Here is a 26365-nt window from a genome sequence, read left to right as displayed (position 1 = left end):
TTGAGACAGAAAACACGCAATCACTTTTCAGTGGGAGAGGAAGCATGGCTTGCCACCATAGTAGGAAGGCTGATTTTTACAAGGCATTTCCCAAGAGACCCTTCTTTTTTTTAAAAAAAAAAAAAACACTTTTTTTTATTGATTCTTTGGGAATTTCACATCATGCACCCCAATCTCACTCATTTCCCAGGCCTTCCATTTCCTTGTAACTTCCTGCCCAAAAGAAAGTAAATAACAAACAAACAAACAATAAATAACGACCAAACAAACATCTCGTGGACCTCCCGGGCACGACCTGCTCTCCATCACCTGCTGTCTTCCTTCCTTCACTCCTGTCAAGGCTGTCAAGTCTCCAGTTCCACTGTGCTTGGATCATTCTGCTTCTCTGTCTTGTTTGTTTGTTTGTTTGTTTTTGTTTTTTGTTTTGTTTTGTTTTGTTTTTCGAGACAGGGTTTCTCTGTAGCGTTGAAGGCTGTCCTGGAGCTCGCTTTGTAGACCAGGCTGGCCTCGAAATCACAGAGATCCGCCTGCCTCTGCCTCCCAAGTGCTGGGACTGCAGGCGTGCGCCACCACTGCCCAACAACCGCTTCTCTGTCTTTCCCGCCTCTCCACGATAGCCGAAGGATTTCCATGGTTCAGCACAACAGCGCGCTGTCTGAGAGAGGAGACTAGGCCAGGGTCCATTATTGGTGGTGTTGCAGAAGTGAGAGGTCTTCTTCTGAAAAGAAGAATGAAAGAGATCCGTTACTTGTTGAAATGAACATTTGCAAGTAAAGCTGTTTGGTCAGAAGAGTCTACTGCAGGACGCACCGCAGCTTCCAGCCACTACAATGAACGAGCGTGTGAAGGGACCTTCTTTAAGAGTTCCTTTGCGAGCTTGGGGTGATTGTTTGACAGGGTAAGTTTTTGTAAGTTATTATCATCCAATCTAAAGGAAGGAAGGGAGGGAGGAGGGAGGGAGGGAAGGAGGGAGGGAGGGAGGGAAGGAGGGAGGGAGGGAGGGGAGGAGGGAAGAAGGAGGGGAGAGAAAGGGCAGCAGGAAGAAGTAGAGGATTCAGGAAGAATGTGGCACATCCCCAATCCAATCACGCCCTCAATATTCCTTCAGGGTTCTGCATGGAGCCCCCCCCAACCTTTTTTTTTTGAGACAAGTTCTCCCACATATCTTGGTCTTGAAACTGTGATCCTTCTCGTGGCTACAAAAGTTGTCTGACCCCCAGTATTAGATGAGCATCTGACACCAATGCCCAGCTCTTCCCTCCACTGCCTGTACCTCCTCTGCTCATGGCTCCTCTTAGCCTGACCTCCACCCCATGCTTTTCCCTCAAACCTTGGACACCTCAGCCATCAAATGAGCTTCATCTATAGACTGTGACCCCGTTGGTTCCAGCAGAGACGCATTATTTGTTCCTGCTCTGGGAGTCTTCTGTCAACCCAGGACCTGCGGTGCAAGAAGGAAGAAATTGATCTCTGCCAGGCTGTGCAGCTAGTGGGCAGGAACATTTCAGAGCCTCCCAGTTCTCCACTGAGGAAGGTTTCATGCTGACCCCCAGCCTCTGTGCAAAGGAGTTAGGGAGATGCTCTGCAATGGGTCTGGCCTGACCCTGGCACCCTGGCACCCTGGCACCCTGGCACCCTGGCACCTGAACTCTCATGCTCATGGTTTTTTATCTGCCAGCCCTTGGCCTTGGGAGGGCAGGTGCAGTTGTAAACGTGGAGTCTCAAGACACCTCTGTCCCTGGTTCAGACAGAAGGTGTTGAATCCGGAGGATCCCAGGGTTGCCTGAACCTGTGACTCAGCCTATTCTAGTCTGATTAAGGCTGGGCCCGCCCCCACTCCTCTAGGCCATCTGCCAAGGCACAGAGGTTGCAGCTGGGCCTGCGAGGGATTGGCCAGCTCAGCCCAGTCCAATTCTCCACACAGCTTCCGGCAGGTCAGAAGCCAGGGACAGAGCCGTTTCATAGAAGACAGGAGGTCTTGGAGGACTCGCTGTTCCTGAGAGAAGGTGCCAGGCTGGGAGGCAGCAAGGGGGGTTCTCGCTCTGAACAGGGAGAACTCCGCCCAGGGCTGGGAGGGCTGCAAGTGTCTGCGGGCCTTAGAGACTTCTGCTTTCCTGGTAATTGCACCCAAGGGCCTATGCTTCAGGCTGAGCCGTTCTAGAATGCAAACAGTTCCTGTCTTCTGTCCCTTCCTCTCCCGTTGTTCCTCTTCTCTCTCATTGTGTAGTCCTTTCACTTCTTCGGGCTCTGCCCCCAAGTCACTCGGTCTATATGGCTATAACCCTATCCAGTAAACCTGGACGTCCCTATCCCTCTCGGGGACCTCAGAATCTCACCCTCTACCCATCTGCCCTGCAGGATGCTACAGCTGAGCCTGTCCTGGCTGGGACTGGGGCCTGTGGCTGCCTCCTCATGGCATCTCCTGTTGCTGAGTGGGGCCTCCTGGATTCTGGCCCGAATTCTAGCCTGGATCTATATCTTCTATGACAATTGCTGCCGCCTTCGTTGCTTCCCTCAGCCCCCTAAACTGAACTGGTTTTGGGGTCATTTGGCCATGGTGAGTGTGGCAGTAGGTGGTCTTGGAGTTTCAGCGTAGATGTGTTCCAAAGAGGTGAGGAAAGTTGCTCATGGAATGCGGGTCAGGAAAGGACAGTGGAGAAGTGAGGGAGGGTCGGAAGAGCGCGCCTCTCCTGAGGCCTTTCTCTTTCTCTCCCTTCCCTGCCCCAAGCCTGCTTCAGGTCACATTATGACCAGGATTCATAGTCTGATGTCTCTTCGCCTCATTTATGCAAATCTGACCTACACAGGTGCTCCCAGGGAGGGCAGTGCCAAGCATGGACACGCCTGGCCCATTTGCTTTCAGCTGATGGATTTGAGGCCTCACTGCAGCGTGCCAAGTCTGGCCCCTGCCTGGCCCATCCTCGTCCTTGGGCCAGTGTGTGTACCTCCCTGCACTGCCCTTTAGTGATGAGCTATGATCCCGTGTCCCTCTACAGGGACACTGAGGGGCAGAGGAGAGATGGGAGTAGTACATCTTCAGTTCCTCCGGCCCTATTCCTTCTTAGCTTACCCTCCCCTCTCAAGCTATATCAGTGTATCAATTCTACAACTTGAGCATTTTGATTTTGTTTGTGGTACTGGGATGAAGCAAGCTCTCTGCCACTGAGCCGCACCAAAGCCTGACTTTGTCCTTTTTCATTAGGGACCACTCTGGCCTCGCCCATAATAGCGACACTTCCTGGGAAGGGGTTCTTCCTCAGCACCGCCCCTCATTCCCAGCACTCTTTGCTCCATGCTGCACTGGCTCCCATTGCAGAGTCACACTTTACCTTTCTGTCATCTGTAAGGGCACCACCTCCAATGCCATTGATTCAAGTCCTGCTTTCTCTCCACGCAGCCCTTTTTTCCTTCCAAAATCCTTCACCCTTGTCATTCCTGATCAGACAGAGTCCTGTAGGAGAACAAAACCAGGAATATCTGTATACACACACACAAATATGATTTATTTGAGTGGCTTATAATCGACAAGGCCTGAATAGATCAACAATGGCCATCTGCACAATAAGGAGAACAGAGTAGTTGCACATCTATGAAACTGGATGCCTAACAGTCCCAGTCTGGTGCTCAAAGGTCTGGAAGTCTCATAGAAAATTTCTGGTCTTCAGTCCACAATGGAAGGCCAAAGAAGCAGAAGTTAATGTCATTAAAGATGGATGCACTCATGTGCAAGAGACAAAAGGCAGCAGGCAAGCAACACCTTTTCCTCAAACATTTTTTTAATATTTATTTTTATTTTATATGCATTGGTGTTTTACCTACATGTACATCTGTGTGAAGGTGTCAGTTTCCCTAGAACTGGAGTTACAAACAGTTGTGTGCCTCCATGTGGGTGCTGGGAATTGAACCCCAGTCCTCTGGAAGAGCAGTCAGTGCTCTTAACTACTGAGCCATCTCTCCAGCCCCTCCTCAAACATTTTTGCATCAGAAAGTGCCACCTACTCAAGATCTTCTCATATTCATATATATATATATATATTTTTATTTTTCTTTTTTTCCTGGAAACATCTTCACAGACTCACCTTGAGGTCTGCCTCTTAGCTCCAGATCTTGTCATATTTACAATCAAAATTAACTATCACAAGCCCACTCATTGTCAGCTTGACCGCAACTACATTTTCTCCTGTCATGGTTAATTTATCTAAATAAATACAATAATAAAATCATAATTCCACCTGACGTAACTAATCCTACACATGACCAATAATATGCTAATTCTTTGCCCTCCCTCAAGTAGATGGAAAAGGCTCTTGAGGAATACTTAACCTTTTAGTAGTCCTTAAGGTAAAAATGATAGTACAGGTTTACAACATTTAATTACTGATATTTCTTTTGGGGGTGGTTGTTTGTTTGTTTACATTTTTTTCAGACAGGGTTTCTCTTTGAAGTGCCCTGGCTGTCCTGGAACTTGCTCTGTAGACCAGGCTGTCTTCAAACTCACAGAGATCCGCCTGCCTCTGCCTCCTGAGTGCTGGGATTAAAGGTGTGCGCCACTACCACCCGGCTGATTTTTCAATTAGTAAGAGAGGAAAAATACAAATGTCTGCTTAATGTATGTGTATATATGCACAAACATATTCTTTAACAATTTTATTTTTTTTTTAAGGTTTTTCTTTATTTATAATGTATAGTGTTCTGTCTGCATGTAGGCCTGCAGGCCAGAAGAGGGCGCCAGATCTCATTACAGATGGTTGTGAACCACCATGTGGTTGCTGGGAATTGAACTCAGGACCTCCAGAAGAGCAGCCATTGCTCTTAACCTCTGAGCCATCTCTCCAACCCAACAATTTTATTATTTTTAACTGTGTGTGTGAGTGTGTGTTCCCACATGAGTGCAAGTGCCCTCAGGAGCCAGAGGCATCAGATCTCCTCCCATGGCTGGAGTTACAGTTGACTGGGAGCCACCTGGTGCAGGTGCTGGGAACTGAACTCTGGGCATCAGGAAGAATGTATTCTTAACTGCTGAGCCATCTCTCTGGCCCCTGCACAAATCTATTTTTGTTTTTGTTTCTGGGTTTTTTTTTTTTGTTTTTTTTTTTTTTTTTTGTTTTTTGTTTTTTGAGACAAGGTTTCTCTGTGTAGCCCTGGCTGTCCTGGAACTCACTCTGTAGACCAGGCTGGTCTTGAACTCACAGAGATCCACCTGCCTCTGTCTCCCGAGTGCTGAGATTAAAGGCATGTGCCACCACTACCTGGCTGCAAGTCTACTCTTAACAAAATAGGAAAGACCTGCTCATAACAATTGCAATCCTTGTTGTTTTTTTAACTTGTCACACAGCATTAGCTATTTTTTAAAAGATTTATTTTTTAATTGTATGTTGGAGGGAATATGCATGCATGCATGAGGTGCCTGCAGAGTCTAGCAGAGGGCATCAGTTCTCCTAGAGCTAGAGTTACAGAGGGGCGTGAGGAGCATAACATAGGTGTCTTATTAGGAGGAGGAAGACAAGATAAATACTGTGCCCCATTTCTTGAGCATATCTAACTTAAGTTCCCAGCAGGACTCATGGTCTGAAGTCTCCTGCCCATTAGATTTTTCTTATAGGTATTTAGAAATCTTTATCTTGAATAAACTCAGCCATCCATAGTTTTTCATGTCTTCTTAACTGGAGAATGTGGTAAAACTGGACACTCCCCTCCCTGCCCCACCTCCCTCCATCTGCTCGCTCTGCCATCTGCTTGTGCAAAGTCGCCTTCACTGGTTGCCTCCTATTCCCTCCCGCTTCTCATCATAATCACTCATGTGATTCCCAGGTCCCTGACCTGCAGCCCACATCATCTCTCTCCCCACAGCTTTCCACCGCAATGACTTCTCCACCCTTCCAGGAGTCTCTTTGCTTGGTTCTAAGGTGACACCCACACTGCTCTCCCCTGAGCTCTCTGTGGTCCCCTGTGTCTACTGCCGCCTCCTCCTTTCCCTGACATTTTTGTATCAATTTCACTGAAGCCCTAGCCTCTCCTCCCTCTTCTCACTTTCCCAAGGCTACCTCTTTGCCTGGGCGGGGGTCCAGCGCCTAAGTTGGCCATCAATTCCCTCCTGAAAGGAGGGTCTAAGTTCACATCCTTTCTGAGCTAGGGATCAGGATTGGAGCTGCCTCTGAGGTTTTTACTGCAGTTCAGGGAGGCTCCTGGCAGCAGGAGGGTGTGCTGGGGTTGAAGTGAATTAGCTGAGAGAACACTCTAAGTGGGAACGAGTGATAAGGTGTTGAATGGGGAGGAGAGATGAATGAGTATTGGAGTTGGGAAGAATTCAATAGGAACAAAACAAGAGATGTGCATATACACAGGGGAGAAGGAGCTAGAGAACAGACAGGTAGTAGAGCAATACATATGCAATTTTGAAAAATTAGATCACTAAGTATAATGTTTTAAATAACATTTTCATATATACTTCATTTTGGTTGATTATCCCCACTTCCCCACTATACCCTTTTACCTCCTCCACTTTGTCATATTTTCTTCCCCATCCCCCCTCCACTGAATCCTTTTATTCAGTCTCATAGGCCTCTTTCTGCTTTCCGGACCTTTACTCCCACCTAAGCACACGCATTTAATAGTTAGAGACTAGAATCCACAGAGAACATACTGTATTTGTCTGAGCCTAGGCTACTTCACTTAATTCAGTGTTTCTCAGTTCCACCCAGTTCCTGGCAGTTTATAGCTGAATAAAATTTGGTCATGTATATCCCACATTTTCATTAGCCAGTCTTCTGTTGGTGAAGATCTAAGCTGATTCCATTTCCTTGTTATTGTGAAAAAAAGATCAGAGATAAACATGGATGAGCATAGTTGGAGAGATGGCTCAGAGGTTAAGAGCAATGGCTGCTCTTCCAGAGGTCCTGAGTTCAATTTCCAGCAACCAAATGGTGGCTCACAATCATCTACAATGAGATCTGGTGCCCTCTTCTGGCCTGCAGGCAGACACGCAAACAGAACACTATATACACAATAAATAAAGATTTATTTAAGCATGCATGAGCAAGTATCTCTATAATAGAATATAGTGTTTTGGGGTATATGCCCAGGAATGATAGAGTTTTGCCACATGGCACTTCTATTTTTAGTTTCTTTGAGAAGCCCCCACATTGATTCACACAGTGGATATGTTAATTTATAATTGTGCCAGTGGATAAGGGTTCATATTCTCCTACATTCTCACCAGTATTCATTATCACAAGTTTTCTTATTTCTTTATGTGGATGGTGTTTTGTCTGTGCACCTCGCATGTGCAGTACCTCCAGAGGTCAGAACAGGGCATTGGATCCCCTGGAATTGGAATTGCAGGCATTTGTGAGCTGCCATGTGGGTGCTGGGACTTGAACCTGGTGCTTTGGGAGGGCAGCCAGTGCTCTAAACCACTGAGCCAGCTCTCCAACCCCAGTCACTTGTTTTCTTGGTGTTAGCCATTCTGACCAGATTGAGGCAGAATCTCAAAGTAGATTTAATTAGTTTTTCCTTGGTGAATAGAAACATTTAAAAAATACTTTAGAATATTTACTGGCAATTTGCATTTCTTATTTTGAGAAATGTCCAGTTTGTTGGCCCATTTATTAATTGGGAGTGTGTGAGATGTTGAATTTTTCTCAATTTATGTAGTCTAAATATTAATCCCTTGTCTCATATATAGCTGGCAAATGCTTTCTCTAGTTCTGTGCACCACCTGTCTTCTATGCTGATAGTTTCTTTTGCTCTACAAATTGTTTTAACCTTGTATAACCAAAATTTTCAGCTCCTGGGGATGTTTCTTGTGTTTCTGGGATTCCATTCTGAAATTTCTCACACCTACATTATCTAAAGTTCAGTTCTAGCTAATGTTTTTTCAGTCCTTTACTATTTACCTATCACATGTCCTTGTATCATCTATGTTATTCATCAAGTGTGTCACATCTATAAATCTTTTGTGTATGTTTTCCTGATGATTCATCAAACCACTGTTTGAGGTAAGAAACATAAAAGTGAAGAGAGTGAGATGTCAAAGAGAGGCTTGTAGGCTGAAAGTTGAATATAGGAAGAGACTCAGGGTGAACCTGGGGTGGCTCAGCCCAGGTGAACCATAGATTAATGCTGCAGGTCTGTGAGAGAGGTGGGGAGTGACTGGCAGAGAGTGGGAAGACACCTTTCCAGGACTAGCCTCAGACCTCTCATTTCCTAGATGAAGAGCAACGAGGAAGGCATGCAGCTTGCAGCACGATTGGGCCACATCTTCCGTGATGTCCACCTCTGTTGGTTTGGACCTGTCTACCCGGTCCTGCGGCTCATCCACCCAAAGTTCATTGCTCCCCTGCTCCAGGCCTCAGGTATCCCTCCCAGGATCTCAATGGCCTCTTCCCTGCTTCTTCTCCCAGTCCCTCTCATACTACACCTATATAGACCAAGCTGAGCAGGAGATGAAGTATTGGTGAAATTATTAAGACCACTCCACGTAGTTAAAAGGGAAGTTTATTTTGTGGGGTAACTTACAAATGAAGGGATAGGTTTCAGGGTCTGGGAAAGGTATGGCACAGTCCGATGGTGTTCTCTGGAGAACTCTGCTCGGTCTACCTCCAGCGTCCAGGGTCCCGGAACCAAGAGAAGCCTCTCCTCTGGGTCTTCAGCATCCTCCCTCAGCCCCGCCTTGTGGGCGTGACTATTACCGAAGCCTCAATGGGGGTTGGAACTTCCAGGCCAAGGCTGGGATGGCTACCCACTACAATGAATCCCTATGCAACAGAAGCCATGACTCGGTCACCAATCTTCAGAATGACCATGGACAAGGTCCTGGGTCTCCCGGACTGCTGAGGTCTGTCTAGAGTGAAACAATCTTATCCAACAAAGGGAATCTATTGTCTAGGAGTGTAGCTCAGAGGGAGAGCACTTACCTGCCATGTGCAAGTCCTTGGGGAAAGGAATCTGTTGTTATTGAGGTCAGGGAGGGAGGTCTTCAAGCACAATTGGACAAAGGTTGTAAACAACCACTCCAGGAACCTTCATTTCTTAGTTCTGTTTTTGTGATGGTTTCACAGATGACTCCTAGAAGCTCAGCATCCTCCAAAAAGTCCATATAGTACTGGAAAGTGTTTTAAGGTTCCTTTCCATTGATTTTGATGAGAGAACTGGCTACTTCCTCTAATCAACTTGATCGCTGAAGCTCTGGGTGGCATGGCCACCTTTCCAAATACTGGGATCGAGATTGGGGAAGGTGTGTGATAAGGTGCTTGATCCAAGAGAATAGAAACGTAGAGGCAGACACTCCGAGTCATCCATCCGTTACTGGAATACTGAAGCTATTTCTGTCCATCAGTGCTAATGACGATGGTGAGCAGACAGAAGTTGCATGTTTAAGTTGCGCTTTATTCAGACACCTGGTGACCTGAGAAGGCATCAATTTAACATGCTTTATTAGTTACTTTTCTATTGCTTGATAAAACACTATTACCAAGACAACTTATAGAAAGAAGGCTTTATTTTGAGCTTACGGTTCCAGAGGGATGAGTCTGTTACTACTATGGTGTGGAAGTACAGCAGCAGGCCAGTATGGTGACTGAAGCTGAAAGCTGAGAGCTCCCACATCACACCACTAACAGGAAGCAGAGAGAGAAAATTGGGCGTGGTGAGAGGCTTTTGAACCTCAAAGCCCACTCCCAGGGACTCACTTCCTCCAGCGAGGCCATCTAACCTAGCCTACCCCAAATAGTGTCAACAGCTGGGAACCAAGTATTCAAATGCCTGAGATATAAGAGACATCTCATTTAAACCACAACACTACAACACTGCCTTACTAAAACGCTGGGTGTGGTGCTATGCACTTGAATTCCCTGTACCGAGGAGATCAATTCTGGAGCTCACAGGCTAGCTACCCTTGTCAAATTTGTGAGCCCTAGGTCACAGTGAGAGACTTTGTCTCAAAAACAAAAACAAACAGAAAAACAAGGTAGATGCCTTCTGAAGAATAACTCCTGAGGTTGACTTTTAGCCTCCATGTGCACAGACACATGTATGCCATCCCCTTACCCCACACATACCTCTCTCAAGCAAGCAGCAAAAGTCAGTGAATATTTCCAGAGCTCAGGTTTGCCCCTTTGGCCTGGAGTTCAGGGCATTAAATGCTGTGTAGCTAGGCCATGACATTCCCATGGACACTGAGTCTTTTAGTGTCTGTGGGTCTGTCTTGCATCCTTTTTACTGTTGCCTGGGCTGAGAGCAGTTACCTCAGAATAAGCAAACCATTAACTGTGTGTATGTACAGATCTATTCACAATGTGTACATTTCTCTCCTCAATATGGAGTGAAAATATTTCCTTATAATATAAAATATAAAATCCCCTTAACCAACCCTTCCATCCATACCATTTTCCACCCTCCTGAAAGTACAGCCAGCATTTTTTTTCATTAGCTTGATATGGTACAAATTATTATCCTAATAGTGAAATGTTTCACTAAATCTTGCCCAGTGATGGGCAAAACCAAAACTTAACAAATCAATATCTTAAGAAACCTCATTGATTTATATTGTTTGATGTTGGGTCGTAGGTGCCGCAGTAGAGAGAGAAGCTTACAGAGGTGCTAAACCTTAATTTTCTGGAGGAGCAGAGGGGTTTTGCCTTCTTGGAAAAGACTGGGCCCGGCTAGCTCACTCCAGTTACTTTATTCAAACATATACAAGGTTAATAGGAGCTGGGAAAGGTTCCCATGACCTTGCTGCCCGTGAGAGCAGACAACTCTCACAAACCTCAGTCCCTTTTAATTATGACTACCCATAATCAAAAGTATGAACTCCAGGTCTATTAACAGTGTAACAGTCTCAAAACAATTTCTCAGCTTCTACTGATTCACCCAAACATAGCAAAGGCTTTGCTGAAACATTTCTCTCAAAGCCAGACACAAAGGCTTTACTCTACATTTTACTTAAAGCCAGATATTAAGGCTTTACTTACACATCGCTACAGATTTAACCAGAGAGCCAGACTTTAGTTTGACATTCATGTACTGAATTTTGACCTCAGGAATTTTAATAACCTTCAATCACCATATGTTACTATCACTAAAGAAGATTCTTTTCTACAACCCTTATGTGATTTGCTTGGATCTTCTATGATGTGTTTAGTACACATTTAATACACATTGTCATTTTGGAAAAATCCAGTCATTCTTATCTTAGGGCAAGACCTTATTTTACTGTGCCAAAAATCCATTCTTAAAAAAAAAATACTTTTAAAATTTTCTTACCAAAAATATGTATTTCTGTTATCTCTTACATTTCTCTCTCCCACTAAACTCTTTTGTTGTTGTTTTGGTTTTTTTGTTTGTTTGTTTGGTTGGTTGGTTTTTTTTTTTTTTTTTTTGCTTTATTTCTTTTCTTGATATTATGAGACCCAGAAACACAACAAACAAATGTATCCATGTCTTAAGAAAGTATTCAATCCACGTTACATTTATGACATATACTGTAGCAGATAAGATTACTCTCCCACATTTATTGAACTATAAAGTTCCTGCCTGTGCAAGACCTAAGCAGACTTCATTGCTGCTTAGATTTTTTTTTAAGTCTGTTTTACACATTTTTCCTTTGTCTGACTAATGTCTGAGAGTTCCAGAATCTTTCATTCCAGCAGAGGCTGGCAAGTTAACAAAGCGTTCAATGATCTTGGATGGGGAACTATATTGTATAAGCAAGAAGTCACAAGGGAGGGGGCCAAAAATCGTTATGCCAGCCCCGTAATTACAGTATAAGATACAAAAGGCATCTATTACCCTGAAAACTGTGGGAGAGAGCAAATATCAAGCTTTTTACTGAAGAAATAAAAGGCAGTGGGTGTTCAGTAGTGCAGACTGGGCAGGAGACTGGCTACTGGCTACCCACAAAAGGTTGAACTCAGAGAGTTTGTGTATTCGTTCTAAAATATAACATATAAAACAGGCTGTAAATCTGCCACTCATTCATAATCAGGATGTCTAAGGCCAGATTAAATTTTGTTATAACAGATACAGAATAAAAATGATAGATACAAAATGGCACATAAAAAGAATTACATTATGATTGGTGAGGTGGCTTGGTGACCAAAGGCACTTCTTGCACAATCCTAATGACCTAGTTTGATCCCTAACACCCACTAAGAATAAAATGACAGAATTGACTCTACAGATTTGTACTCTGACCTCCACATGATTGCCATGCATGCACACACCCACATATCACACGTCCCACACACACACTCACAATAACAATAAAGGAAATAGATTTTGAAAAGAATTCCATTAATTCAGAGTGCACTCTTAAATGGAATCAAGGTAGAAAATGTATATCTCTTGAACAGAACTTCCTGAAATGAAAGCAAAATACCGAGACTATTTGAAAGTAATAATTACTGTATATTATATAGTTATACAATAATAACTATAATGAGAATAATCTCATTGTGTGTATTTAAGGTACTATCTTTCCATAGATTTCTGATCATTGGCTAAACAACTATAATTGTAAGATATTATGAATAATTATAGAAACATCTAATGACCACCACCACCCCCAGAATGTAATACATACAGTGGCCAAAACTTTTACAATAATTTATCATTTTCTTTTTTTTTTATAAGATAATAAACTTAATCAGGCCAATTGTCTGGATGCCCCTCCCTAAGTGGTTGTCACCGGGAATGGAGTCTATGACACCCACTAAAGCAGACAGAATTGTGAAGTAGTTCAAATCAATAGAACAAAACGGAACCTTTAAACCAGATGCCTCATGTGCCATAACCTGAGGGAAGGAAACACTGCACTAGAGCACACCTTTAACCCAGAAGCCAAGCAAGCTGTAAGCCAGGCATAAACTGGAAGTGAAGGTGACAAGGAGTGGCAGGAGCTGGGACAGGGAAAGTCAAGTGGGCCTAGGAGCCCCAGTCCAGGCATTCATTGAGACTCCTTGGTAAGTCAGTGACTAACTGGAGAGTCATAAAGCCATCCAGGTAACCACACTAGGTAACCAGAATACTGAGGTTCATACTGCCTATCAACGTGAATGCCAATGATTGGAATTTATAATTTAATCTTTAAATTGTACTTTATTGGGAGAACCTCAAGCCAAGAAGGCAGAGAGTTCTAACATTCTAAAAACAACAACAAAAACTGCCTTGTGTCTCATCCTCAACCAGCATGTTATATAGCAGGGGTGAGGAGATGGTGGAGGAACAAAAGACTCATCCAGAGCTCAGCCTTTCTTCTCTGGCCACATGGTTAGCCTTATCCCTGTGGTTCACAGTGTCGATGCTGCTCCTCCTATCATGCCCTACATTTCTCCACTTCCAAGGATATGTCAAGTGCTTAGGGCCAAGGACTCCCCTATCCTCAAAGATACCGCAGGGAGCCCCCATATACCTACCACTTAGAGCTGCCACTGCCCCTCCAGCCACAGGGTCCATGCAGCACAGCTGGACTCATCTGGGCTATGGTGGAGCTTCCCCTGTAATGTTCTGTGCACCCTCTCCCTCCCAGATCACCCTCCAGCGTGGAGTCCCTTCCATCTAAACTGTTTGGGACAATGAGTCATGGAATCATGGGGAGTCCTTCATATGACATTGGCTTCCTTTAGACTCGGATTCCTACCTCAAGAATTGTGCATCTGGGGGTTGGAGAGATGGCTCAGCAGTTAAGAGCACTGGCTGCTCTTCCAGAGGACCAGGGTTCAATTCCCAGCACCCATATAGCACCTCACAACTGTCTGTAACTCCAGTTCCAGGGCTTTTAACACCCTCACACAGACATAGACGCAGGCAAAAGACCAATGCACCTAAAATAAATTTTTAAAAACAGGATTGTCCATCTTGCCAGAATGCTATTGAATGTGATAGGAGACAGAAATGTCTAGAATATATCTAAGTCATATTTGGGACATTAATAGGACTTTATTTAAATCTTGTTTGAGATGTATCTGGAGGGCACAATTTGATTAAGCCAGACTATTTTGTGCCATGTCAAGGAAGACCATGTATGTTGTGTCCATGACAAGTCATGACAAAAGTCATATGTCCAAGGATGTGTCAGTGAGATCAGACAGTGAGATCCTAGGTTTGTGGGCAGGCCTGGAGAGTGTTACGCTGTGATCAGATGTGGAAGATGTGTTAGACAAAGTAGGAGCCGCATGAAGGCACCATGGGGCATGTGTGCCAAGCTGACCTGACCTGTGTTCTGCCTGTTGCTACAGCTTGGTCTCGTCCCCTCCTGTGCCCCCCCCTTATCCCTGCTTTCTTTGCCTTTGTCCCCTTCTTGTCAAGCTGAGCTTAGAGGGGAAATGCACAGCCCTGGCTGAGTCCCTACCCCTTCTCAAATCCATTGTCTACCTTTTCAATGGTCCCTGATTGTCCTCTTCTGTGCCAGCTGCTGTGGCACCCAAAGACATGACTCTCTATGGTTTCCTGAGGCCCTGGCTTGGTGAGTATCTCAAGGTGAGGGTCAGGGGACTCCCTTGAGGGCTGGGGCTGGGGGATACCCTTGTCTATTGTCATGGCTGCCTACCAGGGGACGGACTCCTGCTGAGTGCTGGTAACAAGTGGAGCCACCACCGACACCTGCTGACACCTGCCTTCCACTTTGACATCCTGAAGCCCTATGTGAAGATTTTTAACAAGAGTGTGAATACCATGCATGTGAGTGTCTTGTCCCACTGGAGCCTTGTAGAGAGCAATGTGTTGATGTGGTTCCGGATGTAATCTGCTGGCATGGGTCTGCTAGATGCCTTTGGAACCACAGATTTCCCTCTCTAAACCTTAGCTTTCTTTTTCTTTCTTTTTTTCTTTTTTGGTTTTTTGAGACAAGGTTTCTCTGTGCAGCCTTGGCTGTCTTGGAACTCACTCTGTAGCCCTGGCTTTCCTAGAACTCAGAGATCCACCTGCCTCTGCCTCCTGAGTGCTGGGATTAAAGGCGTGTGCCGCCACCACCCAGCTAAAATAGGTTTCTTTGGAAAAAAAAAAAAAAGAAAGAAAGAAAGAAAGAAAGAAAGAAAGAAAAGAATAACAACTTCACTGGGCAATGGTGGCATAAGCCTTTAATCCCAGCACTAGGGAGGCAGAGCCAGGCGGATTTCTGTGAGTTCGAGCGAGGCCGGCCTGGGCTACCAAGTGAGTTCCAGGAAAGGCGCAAAGCTACGCAGAGAAACCCTGTCTCAAAAAACCAAAAAAAAAAAAAAACAAAAAACAAAAAAACAAAAAAAGAGAGAGAGAGAGAGAGAATAACAACTTCACTGGCCTTGTTGGGCCAGCTAGATCCATCTTGATATTCCTTAAGAAAGTCTGGGTTTTCTAGCATGGAGAGTCTAAAAGAAAGAAAAAGCAGAAAGGCTTAGCATTTCTCTAAGTGTAGCTTCAAAGATAGCAAATCATTTTTATAACATTCCTTAGATTGGAACAAATAAATCCCTATTTCAGCTCAGATTCAAGACATGGAGAAACAGGCTTACCCCACAATGGAAAGAGCTACAAGCGCTTGTTGCAAAGGCTGGGGTGGAGGAATTATGAAAAACTGGAGCCATTCTGAAGCTTCCTACCAATATGCTAGCAAGGATGGTAATGTCAGACATTTATTGATCACCAACTTCAAAAATACAGAAATATTATGACAGTGCCATGATCTAACTCACCTAATATAATTTCCATACTGCTCTAAGATAGAGGTGACTATGACTACTACATTATGGATGGTGAAACTGAGAACCAGAGAGGTCAGGGAGCATGTCAAAGTTCACCAGCAGTAATAGTATAAGCAGCGAAGCAGATATTTAAGTATGGTTTATGGGGCAAAAAAATCAGGTCAACTTAATTATTACTGAAGGTTTAAGAGGTGGGACTTTGTGCTGAGCAAAGGCACACAGAAGATGGACTTGAACTCAGGGCTCCTGTCTCCCAGACTTGCATGTTTGTCTCATATAGCAATATCTCTGTTCTCATCCAAGTCTGGCCTACCCTCAGATGGAATGCCTGGGGCAGAGGACCAGAAGAATGGTTCATAGCAGGGTAGGGGACTCTATTCCCATGTTTGGAGTTGTGTGGTAGCTCAAGAAGGCAAGATTCAGAGGAAGGGGTGGGGGGAGGAAAGACTCAGAGGAAGGGGTGGGGGAGGCAAGACTCAGTGCCATCTTGGGCCACTTCTCTGACCAGGCCAAATGGCAGCGCCTGACCGCCAAGGGCAGCGCCCGTCTGGACATGTTCGAACACATCAGCCTCATGACGTTGGACAGTCTGCAGAAATGTATCTTCAGCTTCGATAGCAACTGTCAGGAGTGAGTCACTGTCTTTGCCTGGGAGCCTGAGGAGCCATGGACCAAGGGAGGAGGCTGGAGAGGGTAGGACCGGCCAGGAGGAGAAAAGGTGGGCTGTAAGTGACATTAAGGACAGTGAAAGGCAACGAGTGGTCCTTTTAGAGAGATGGGGTTGTTTAGATACGGCAGGAAGTTATAGATGAGGACTGTATTAACAGGCAGTTTGAAACAAGACATCTGGAAATTAGGTTATGACACTGACCTGGGCAAATAGCTTAGAGGAGAGCAGATTGGTTTGAGCTCCTGGTGTCAGAGGTTCAGTCCTTCCTGGTCAGGAAGTGGGGGGGGGGGACAGAGCACCCCCATCACAATGGTGAAGAATAAAGAAGGAAGATCGGTTATGCTTGCAACCAACCTTTCTCCTCCTTCCCCTGTTGTCTACTACATGAGGCCCCAGCAATGGGATGTAGCTGTCCATGTGCTGAGCAGGATTTCCCAGGCGTCAGTCTTCTCAGAAATACCCTATAGACATGCACAGAAATATTCTTCACTAACTCCTCAGTGTGTCTTATGCCAAACAAGATGACAATCAAGGCGAACTGTTACTGATCCCAGTAAGAAGAGAGGAAGTGGGCACAAAGTCCCACCCCTAGCTAGGAAGCTGTTTCCATTGGTAGCTTCTGGGAAAAGGGAAAAATCAGTTTTCTTCAATGCAGTGACACTGGGTATGTCTACCACACTTCAAGACAGACCTCATGCTCAGCAGCAGCTGATTAGCACAAATCAGACACCTGTTTGTTTGTTTGTTTGTTTGTGTGTTTGTTTGTTTGTGGGGTGTGTGTGTGTGTGTGTCCTTTTGTTTCATTTTGGGGTGTTTTTTTTCTTTTAAGAGAGAGGAAAAAAACAAAGTTGGAATGGTGGGAAGATTGAAGAAGGAATTGGTAGAGGGGAAAGAATATGGTCAAAGGTTAAAAAAAAAGTATTTAAAAAAAGATTTAACTGTCACCAGGTGGGGGTAACCAACTCCTTTAATCCCAACACTCGAGTGACAGAGACAGGCAGATCTCTGAGTTCCAGGATGGCCAGGTCTACACAGAGAAACCCTGTCTTAAAAAAGCAAACAAAACAGATTAACTGTCATTGAGGATTAGATAGTGGAAAATTGCCTTCTTTTTTCTTCCCTTTTTTTTTCTTTTAATTTTAATTAAAGTTTGAGGTCAGGCTGAATTACGTAGAGAAACTTTTATTTGAAGAATATGAAACTTTTCATTTTTAGAAAGGGTCTTACTACATGACCCAGGTTGTCCTGGAGCCCACAATCCTCCTGCCTCTTTTTCTTGAGTGTTGAGTTTGCAGCATGAACACCAGGTCCAGTTGGCAACTAGATGTTAATGATGTTGAACAATCAGCCAGAAGGATGTGAACTTCATCATGCGTTTCTCAGGCAGCCATAGGTATTTAAGATGAGAGTTTAAGTCACAGCTGAATTTGGATACCAGCTCTTTAGAGGACAGTCAGGTAGATACACAATGTAGGATCTGGAGAGGGAAAGATCTGAGCATGGTGTGGACAGGACAGATCTGCTACAAATCAAGGAGGTTAGCAGAAGCAAGAAAGCTGAGAACAATGCCCATGTCCACCCTGGAATCCCGGGGACATGAGGGCCCATAAAGAGTAAGAGGCAGAGAGAAATATGGTTGGAAGGCACCTTTTTTAGGGGGGAGGGGGAAGGGAAGGATCTTAGTCCTGGGTCGCAGCCTTAGAGTGGGGGTGGTTGTGGGATTTCATGTGTCCTAAGAGTTTTCTTTCTTTCTGCCCCTGCCCTGCAGGTCTCCCAGCGAATACATTGCTGCCATTTTGGAGCTCAGCTCTCTCATAATAAAACGGCACCGCCAGCTCTTCCTGTATATGGACTTCCTGTACTACCTCACTGCTGATGGGCGGCGCTTCCGCAAGGCCTGTGACGTGGTGCACAACTTCACAGATGCTGTCATTAGGGAGAGACGCCGTATCCTCAATACCCAGGGTGTTGATGAATTCGTGAAGGCCAAAGCTAAGTCCAAGACTTTAGATTTCATCGATGTGCTCTTGTTGGCCAAGGTGGGCTTTTCTGGCATCTGATTTGCATGGATCTTGATGTTCAGTGTTAGCTAGAAGTTGAACTTAATCTACAAAGTGCTAGGGTGGCATAAACAGTGGTTGTAAAAAGGAGGAAAATATTGGAGATAAACTTTAGAGGTGACTGTTGATGCTATGTAGAAGAAGCAAAGAACAGTAAAAAGCCAAGGAGGAAATTGTGTGGAAGGCTCTCGAGATAATATAGGGGAATCCTGTGTGTACAGTGGGTGTCAGGGCTTGTGTCAAGACAGACTCAGGAATGCTCAGAGACTGTATGAGTTGCGGTCTTACTTTGTCTACAGGATGAACATGGAAAGGAGCTGCCAAATGAGGATATTCGGGCAGAGGCTGACACTTTCATGTTTGGAGGTGAGGGTCCCTGTGTAGAGTTACAGAAAGGGTAGGATCTGTTAGTCCAGGGTCATCTGTCAAGGGGTACTCAGGATCTCTCCATTCCTTCCTTCCATCCCTTCCTCATCCTTCCCGAAGACCTCACTGTTTAGACACTGTCCAGCCTGTGGTGTGGAAGCACCCAGAGACACAAGTCTTCCCATCTATCCTTCAGGCCATGACACCACAGCCAGTGGGCTCTCCTGGGTCCTGTACAACCTGGCGAGGCACCCGGAATACCAGGAACGCTGCCGGCAGGAGGTGCGGGAGCTGCTGAGGGGCCGAGAGCCTGAGGAGATTGAATGGTGAGCGCAGGTCCTTACAATCTGTTCCATAGCCCATCTCTTCGACTCTGCTCCCCAGATGGGGAAGAGAAGCTCTTTTTGTTGATTCTTCCATTATTGCTTAGTGTGCTTAGCTTAGCTCAGAGGGAGATACCCAGACTGGCTGGCGAGAGAAAGGCTGTATGCTTAGTGACAGACATCTCACTAACTTGCTAGTCAAAATTAGCAAAGGTTTACAAATCATCTGTATGCTCTGTAGACTGGGGAACCCTGCCCTACAGGGTTTCCTGGAGAATCAGTGGCAGTATGACGAGAGCAGATGCCACTAACACAGATTCAAAACTGCCCTCCCTCCTTTGCTTCTCTGATTAAACTTGCATTTCCTCCCTTGCATCTCCTTAGCTCCCCTTTATTTTTGCTCTTCTGTTTAATTTACAGCGTGCAGTCAATGCTAGGGATTGACAAGGATCTCAGAAGACAATAGGTATCTAGCTCTTTATTCATGAAATGAGTCCACAGTGCCTACCCTGTCATAACTCTGTTCTGGGCAACATAGGGAAACACTAACTCACAATTACAGGTTTTTTGAGGAAGGATATCTTTATGTAGCCTAGTGGGGTGATTTGAATAGGAATGCCCCCACCCCATGAATTCATGAGTTTGAATACTTGGTCCATGGGGAGTGGTACTATTAAGAGGTGTGGCCTTGTTGAAGTGGATATGGCTTTGTTGGAGGAAGTGTGTCATTAAGGGGTGGGCTTTGAGGCCTAGAAGCTCAAGCCAGTTCATTTCTCCAGCACCATGTCTGCCGGCACGCCACCATGCTTCTTGCCATGATGATGACGAATTGAACCTCTGAAACTGTAAGCCAGTCACAATGAAATGTCTTCCTTTATAAGAGTTGCCATGGTCATAGCATCTCTTCACAGCAACCCTAACTAAGACACTACAGTGGCCTCAAATCAATCCTCATGCCCCTTCTTGAGTGCTGGTATTATAAAACCATGTCAGCATGCCCATTCCTAGATACATTTTTAAGTTGGTCAGTTTGTGGTGGGATATTTGCCATGCTGCCCAGGCTGGTACCAAACTGGAGGACTCAAGCAATCACCCTGCGTCAGCCTACAGAAGGGCCAGTCTTAATAGCTGAACAAAGTCCAGTCAGGAAAAAAATGGAAGCCTGTCTGCACAGTGAATGAGGTGGTCACAAGTTCTTCAGGTCAAGAAGATGTCTCTGCTATACCAGGAAGGAACATGCATGAAGACAGTTTGTCATGCTTAGAGGTCAGGAAGAGTAATGTGGCTGGATGCTTGCAAATGCACATGTGAGGACCAGGCAAGCTGGTCCTCATGAGACTGGACCTGTGAATACAACATTTTGAAACTGTTAAGAATTTGAGCTTTGGCAGGTGGTGGTGGCACATACCTATAATCAATCCCAGCACTCAGGAGGCAGAGGCAGGCAGATCTCTGTGAGTTCCAGGCGAGCTTGCTCTACAGAGTGAGTTCTAGGACAGCCAGGACTACACACAGAGAAACTCTATTTCAATAAACAAACAAACAAACAAACAGCTTGACCTTTAACCAAAGATGTGTGAGTGGGAAAGCCAGGTGTGGCGATTCGGTCTATAATATCAGCACCAGGATGCTGCAGATTATAGTGGGCTCTATGCAGCCTAGGCTGTAAAGTAAGACCTTATCCCAAAATAAACACAAGAAAGGTGTGTGGTGTGCTGTCTTTAGGGCAACCAGACCCTGGGCAGATGTGGCAAGGCATGTGTGGGTCATGTGTTTCACTGTTGGCCTGAAGCTCCCTGGGGAGCATGGCTGAGGCTGAGGCTTCCCCATGCTTGATTTCCTCTTTTGTCTCCTGGGAGGTCTCTAGAGCCTTCAGTTATATGCTCTTCCAGGTCTTTCCTCGGCAGTACCTTCTGTTCACATGTGTGTATAGTGATTTATTCTTTTCCCTCAGTATCGTGTCCAGCTGCTCCTTCTTTTGGGTTCTGTGTGGCATTCCACACTTGTTCAGCTCAGAACTCCACTGGGGACATTTATGGAAATATTTTCAATGAGAAAACATATTGCTGAATTGCCTTTTAGCATCTCTATGCCGATTTACTGTCCAGTGTGTAATGGGACTAGTGGTTCCTATTTCTACCTTTAGACTAACTGCATAGTATTTTGTTAAGGGGATGTATCATGATTTATCAAAAATTCCTATCTTAATGGACATTTTCCTAGCTTCCAATTGTTTTCTCTTTTTTAAGTATCATATTTATTTATTTATTTATTTATTTATCTATTTATTTATTTATTTATCTATCTATCTATCTATTTATTTATTTATTGTGTGTTTGTGTGTTGAGCCATCTTGCTGGCCCTCCAGCTTTCTCCTCTAACAAACACAATCTAGGGAGTATCTGTGTACTTCAACCCTTTGTATCGTGTGTGAATACCTTGGACAAATTCCAAGACTACAGTTGCTGAAGTAAGACCTTTTGAATATATGCTGGTAAACTTATATTTTAAAATGCCTTTGGGATTGGAGAAGTGGCTCAGCAGTTAAGAGCACTTGCTATTTTTGCAGAGGACCAAATTTTGGTTCCTATTTACCCACATTGGGTGACTCACAACTGCCTGTAACTTCAACTCTAGGGAATCTGATACCTTCTCTGGCCTCTGCATATATAATTTTTTAAAACATCACTCATGAGTTCTATAACTAATGAGTTCTATAACTCAGTGGCTCTTGGAAAATCCACTTCCACATACAGACCTGGAGAGTGCTCAGTTCTTAGTGTATGTATTGATAGTGTTGATCATGATGTTCATCTTTTGATCAGCCTTGTATATATCTTTTTCTTTCTTTCTTTTTCTTTTTTTTTTCTTTTTTCTTTCTTTCTTTTTTTTTTTTTGAGCTGAGGATCGAACCCCGGGCCTTGCACTTGCTAGGCAAGTGCTCTACCACTGAGCTAAATCCCCAACCCTATATCTTTTTCTTTTACATGTCAAATTACTTTGTTTTCCTACCTTTGCAATTTCTGGTTTTTTTTTTCTTATTGACTTATAAGAACTCTCTTTTAAATGTTTTTAATTTTTGTTTTGAGACAGGGTCTTACTATGTAGCTTTGGCTGTCCTAGAAACTCACTTTTAGACCAGGCTGGCCTCTAACCCAGACAAATCTGCCTGCCTCTGTGTGAGATTAAAGGCACATACCAATACAACTAGCAATTATTTAACTTTCAATTTTTATATATTTTCATGTACATGTATGTGTGTGGCTGCATGAGTGTCTGCCATGTGTGTGGGAGTGTGTCACAGATGACAGAAAAGGGCATCAGATACCTCAGAACTTGAGTTATAGGCAGCTGTGAGCTGCTGCCCATGGATTCTGGAGAACAAATCGTGAACTGTTGAGCTATATCTTTCCAGCTTCAGAACTTTACAAACCATGTGTATGATGTGTGTAGAGAGGTGAGCATGGGTATATGGGTGTTTGTATGTGTGTGGACAAACGTGTATGCGTGTGTATGTGCATGAGGGTAGAGGCCCAATGTTGACATCAGATGTCTTGTTGTTTTTCCACTTCCTTTACTGGGTCAGGGTCTCTCACTGAACAGAGCTTACTGGTGGGTGCAGTAAGTCTGCCAGCTTGTCTAGTCATCTGTGACCTGGTGGAGATCTGAACTCTGCTCTTGTACTTACATGACAAGCATTATCTCCTGAGCCATTTTCCCAGACCTAAGAACTCATTACATATTAAAAGTCTCAGCCGGTGGTGGCACATGCCTTTAATCCCAGCACTCAGGAGGCAGAGCCAGGCAGATCTCTGTGAGTTCAAGGCCAGCCTGGGCTACCAAGTGAGTCCCAGGAAAAGGTGCAAAGCTACACAGAGAAACCCTGTCTCAGGGGAAAAAATGTCTCATCTTGGTTCTTCTTTTTCAGGAATGGAAAAATCATTTTGGTTTTAATTAACCATCTATGACCCTGAGAACATTGAATTTACTGCTTCTTCTTTTGGTGCTGGAATGCAACCCTGGGCCTTGGACACAGCAGGAAGTGGTGTCCTTGAGCTTCCAGCCCCAGCCCCAGCTTATAGTTACCCACCATGCAGACTCTCCAAGTGCCTTAGTGTTGGGTCCCTGGGCTAACCTCTGTTCACTACAGGTAGCCTCTGTACATGTCTGCATCCCCAGCATTAGTGCATGAGTCCCTCTCTGGCCTCACAACCGCACCCAGTCTCCATACCTGGTTAATTCTTGCCTGGAGTAAATGTGACATAACATCCCTCCCATTGCCAAAACTCTTGCATTTCTCTGATAATTTACGAGTGGTGTGTATTTCCTCTTCCCTCCTCCTTCCTTCCTTCCTTCCTTCCTTCCTTCCTTCCTTCCTTCCTTTTTCCTTTCTTTCTTGTTGTTGGTTGGTTGGTTGGTTGGTTGGTTGGTTGGTTGGTTGGTTGGTTGAGACAAGGTTTCTCTGAAGAGCCCTGGCTGTCCTGGACCTCGCTCTCTAGACCAGGCTGGCTTCAAACTCACAGAGATGTGCCTGCCTCTGCCTCCTGAGTGCTGGCATTCCCTATTTTCTTTAGTCACCCCCACCTCCTCTTCGTGACAAGTTGTTATTCCACTGAACTGTAAGTCATACAGCCTAGGCTGGTCTTGACCTCCTTCTGCCTCAGCATCTCGAGTCCTGCAATTATAGCTGACATAGCTGTGAGCCACCATGCATGGGATTTTCTTTTGATTTTGTTTTTGGTTTTTTTTTGGGGGGGGGCATTAAGACCCTATATTTCTACGTAGCCCTGGCTGTCCTGGTACTCATTATGTATACCAGAATTGCCTGGAACGCATAGAGATCCGCCTGCCTCTGCTCCCCAAATGCTGGGATTAAAAATGTATGCCACTAAGACAGTCTTCCTTTTGGTTTTTACAGAATTGTCTAGCTATGTAGCCCAGGCTGGCCTTGAATTTACCATCTTCCTCCTTTTGTCTCCAGGAATTATAGACCCAATTGGGACATCTCTTTTTAAATATCTCATCTTGCCCCCCTGTGAAGTCTTAGTTTATACCCTTTCTCTACTTTTCTCCTGGGTCAAGGGTTCTTTATTTGTTGATTTTCGAGATTTTCTGAGTGTGTGTGTGTGTGTGTGTGTGTGTGTCCTCTTTACTTTACCAGATATTAACTTCTCATGTATTTATGAGCATATCTGGAGTCTACTAATATTCCTTTCATCCCAGCACTTAGGAAGTAGAAGCAAGAGGATCAAGGTTAAAGGTCATCCTTAATTGTATAGCTAGTTAACACCAACATGAGAACTGAAAAACCAAAGCAAAGGGGCTACAGAGATGACTCAACAGTTAAGAGCACTTACTGTTTTTCCAGATAACTCTAGTTTAGATCCCAACACTAACATCAGGCAGCTCACAACCACCTATGATTCCACCTCCAGGAAATCTGACACCCTCTTTTGTCCTCCACAGACATATGTGCCACACGTACAGACACATGCACACTCATAACTTTAAAATATTAATATTTTTTAAAACAAACAATAGTTTTGGTACACAACTATGGATCAGTCTCACAGAGTGGCAGAGGGACTGGGCAGGGCTCTGGTATTGCTCCTGGATAATTGTGTGGTGGTTCCGTAGGGATGACCTGGCCCAGCTGCCCTTCCTGACCATGTGCATCAAGGAGAGTCTGCGGTTGCATCCCCCAGTCACAATGATCTCCCGCTGCTGCACCCAGGACGTTGTGCTCCCAGATGGCCGGGTCATCCCGAAAGGTGCCTCAATATCAGTAGAAGGAGGGACCTGGGTAGGATGGGGGTCCCCAGAAACAACATGGACCTTGTCCTGATTTTCTCCTTACTCAACAGGGAATGTCTGTGTCATCAGCATCTTTGGAGTTCACCACAACCCTTCAGTCTGGCCAGACCCTGAGGTGGGAACCTGTCCTTTCCCCAGATCTGGGACCTGAGGAGGAGGCACAGGCCTTCCTGGGAAACCAGAACTATCCTTCTTTCTCATTGTCTGTCTTTACTGCGGCCGGCTCAATGTGGGAAGGGACACAACAGGTTAGCATAGTCTTGTCTGGCTTGCAGGTCTACAACCCCTTCAGATTTGACCCAGAAACCCCACAGAAGAGGTCTCCTCTGGCTTTTATTCCCTTCTCAGCAGGGCCCAGGTGAGGCTGGTGGTCTTGGGGTAAAGGGGAGGGATATGGGTCTGACGGTGGGGACAGGGGACAAATGGGTGGGTCGGTATTCTGGGTCTCCTTCCCGATCTGTGTTTGGGTTATGTGCAAAGGTCTGCAGAACCCAGGGTTGCAAGGTCAAAGGCTCTGTACTCTGAGCCCTGCCCTGGTTGGAGTTGGGCGCTGAGGCTACTGCAGGTCCCAGTAATGCCGACGGCCATGCAGCGCCCTCCTGCCCCTCAGACTGACCAGGTCCCCACCCTGTCCTCCCGCAGGAACTGCATAGGACAGACTTTCGCCATGAACGAGATGAAGGTGGCGCTGGCGCTCACCCTGCTGCGCTTCCGCGTCCTGCCGGACCACAAGGAGCCGCGCCGGAAGCCGGAGCTGATCCTGCGCGCAGAGGGCGGGCTGTGGCTGCGGGTGGAGCCGCTGAGCACGGATGCACAGTGATCCCCCTAGATCTGGCCTGGGACCACACCCACCCGCCCGCCCACCACAGGGCCTGGAGTTCAAGCCTAGACTTTATCCTGTGAGATCCACCATAGGTGTTTTGAGTAGGAGAGGGGAGCAAGCTTTCCAGTAGAACTGAGTCTTTGTGGTCATTGAGGCAAACCTTGAGATTCACTTCATTTCCACCTTTATTCTCTGTGGTCAGACTTAGAGTGATCCTCCTGCTTCTGCCCTCCTTGGCTAGTTGAAACAATTTTCAAGCCAGTCTGGGATACACTTACCGGAGCAGACCACTTCACTAGACCTGGCCTGTTACATATGAAGGGATAGGTGTAGAATCCAGAGTTCCTCAAGCGTGGGGAATCTTGGAACCCTGAGGATGGTGTTAAGTAACTTTCAGGGCTTGTGGTGGCTAAAGCAGCTAAAATTTACATGAACTTGTACTGACAGGCTCCCCAGCTTTCTCTCGCCTTTTCCGCAGCAGTGCAGTTGTCCACTGAGTGCTCCGGAAGCTCTCACAAACTTACCCTATCGAATCATTTCCCGGCTCTGACTTTTCTTTTCCCATCACAAGATTGCTAAAACTGAGTTTCAAGGGCCGGAGAGATGGCTCAGAGGTTAAGAGCACTGGCTGCTCG

General features: G+C 45.3%; 1 protein-coding gene across 1 annotated transcript; it reads left to right on the top strand.

The window, feature by feature from the left end:
- Positions 1-1945: 1945 nt before the first annotated feature.
- LOC118571701 (cytochrome P450 4F6) lies at positions 1946-26365 on the top strand. Its single transcript, XM_036170924.1, has 13 exons — positions 1946-2006; positions 2359-2557; positions 8210-8354; positions 14408-14461; positions 14549-14676; positions 16183-16304; positions 18113-18383; positions 18704-18770; positions 18967-19096; positions 24731-24864; positions 24958-25022; positions 25183-25265; positions 25550-26365. The coding sequence occupies exons 2-13, from the start codon at positions 2360-2362 to the stop codon at positions 25725-25727; spliced, it is 1575 nt and encodes a 524-aa protein (XP_036026817.1). The 5' UTR covers positions 1946-2006; position 2359; the 3' UTR covers positions 25728-26365.

This window comes from Onychomys torridus, chromosome 21 (genome assembly GCF_903995425.1).
Source record: "Onychomys torridus chromosome 21, mOncTor1.1, whole genome shotgun sequence".
In the NCBI taxonomy this organism is placed as follows: Eukaryota; Metazoa; Chordata; class Mammalia; order Rodentia; family Cricetidae; genus Onychomys; species Onychomys torridus.
Note: the sequence above shows the minus strand (reverse complement) of the source record. Positions and strands in the feature narration are given on the sequence as shown.

Excerpts from the sequence above, each read along its gene's own strand:
- LOC118571701 (XM_036170924.1), top strand. The coding sequence starts at position 2,360 with ATGCTACAGCTGAGCCTGTCCTGGCTGGGACTGGGGCCTGTGGCTGCC. Across the intron at positions 2,558-8,209 it reads TTTGGGGTCATTTGGCCATG|ATGAAGAGCAACGAGGAAGG; the intron begins GTGAGTGTGGCA and ends CTCATTTCCTAG. Across the intron at positions 16,305-18,112 it reads TTCGATAGCAACTGTCAGGA|GTCTCCCAGCGAATACATTG; the intron begins GTGAGTCACTGT and ends CCTGCCCTGCAG.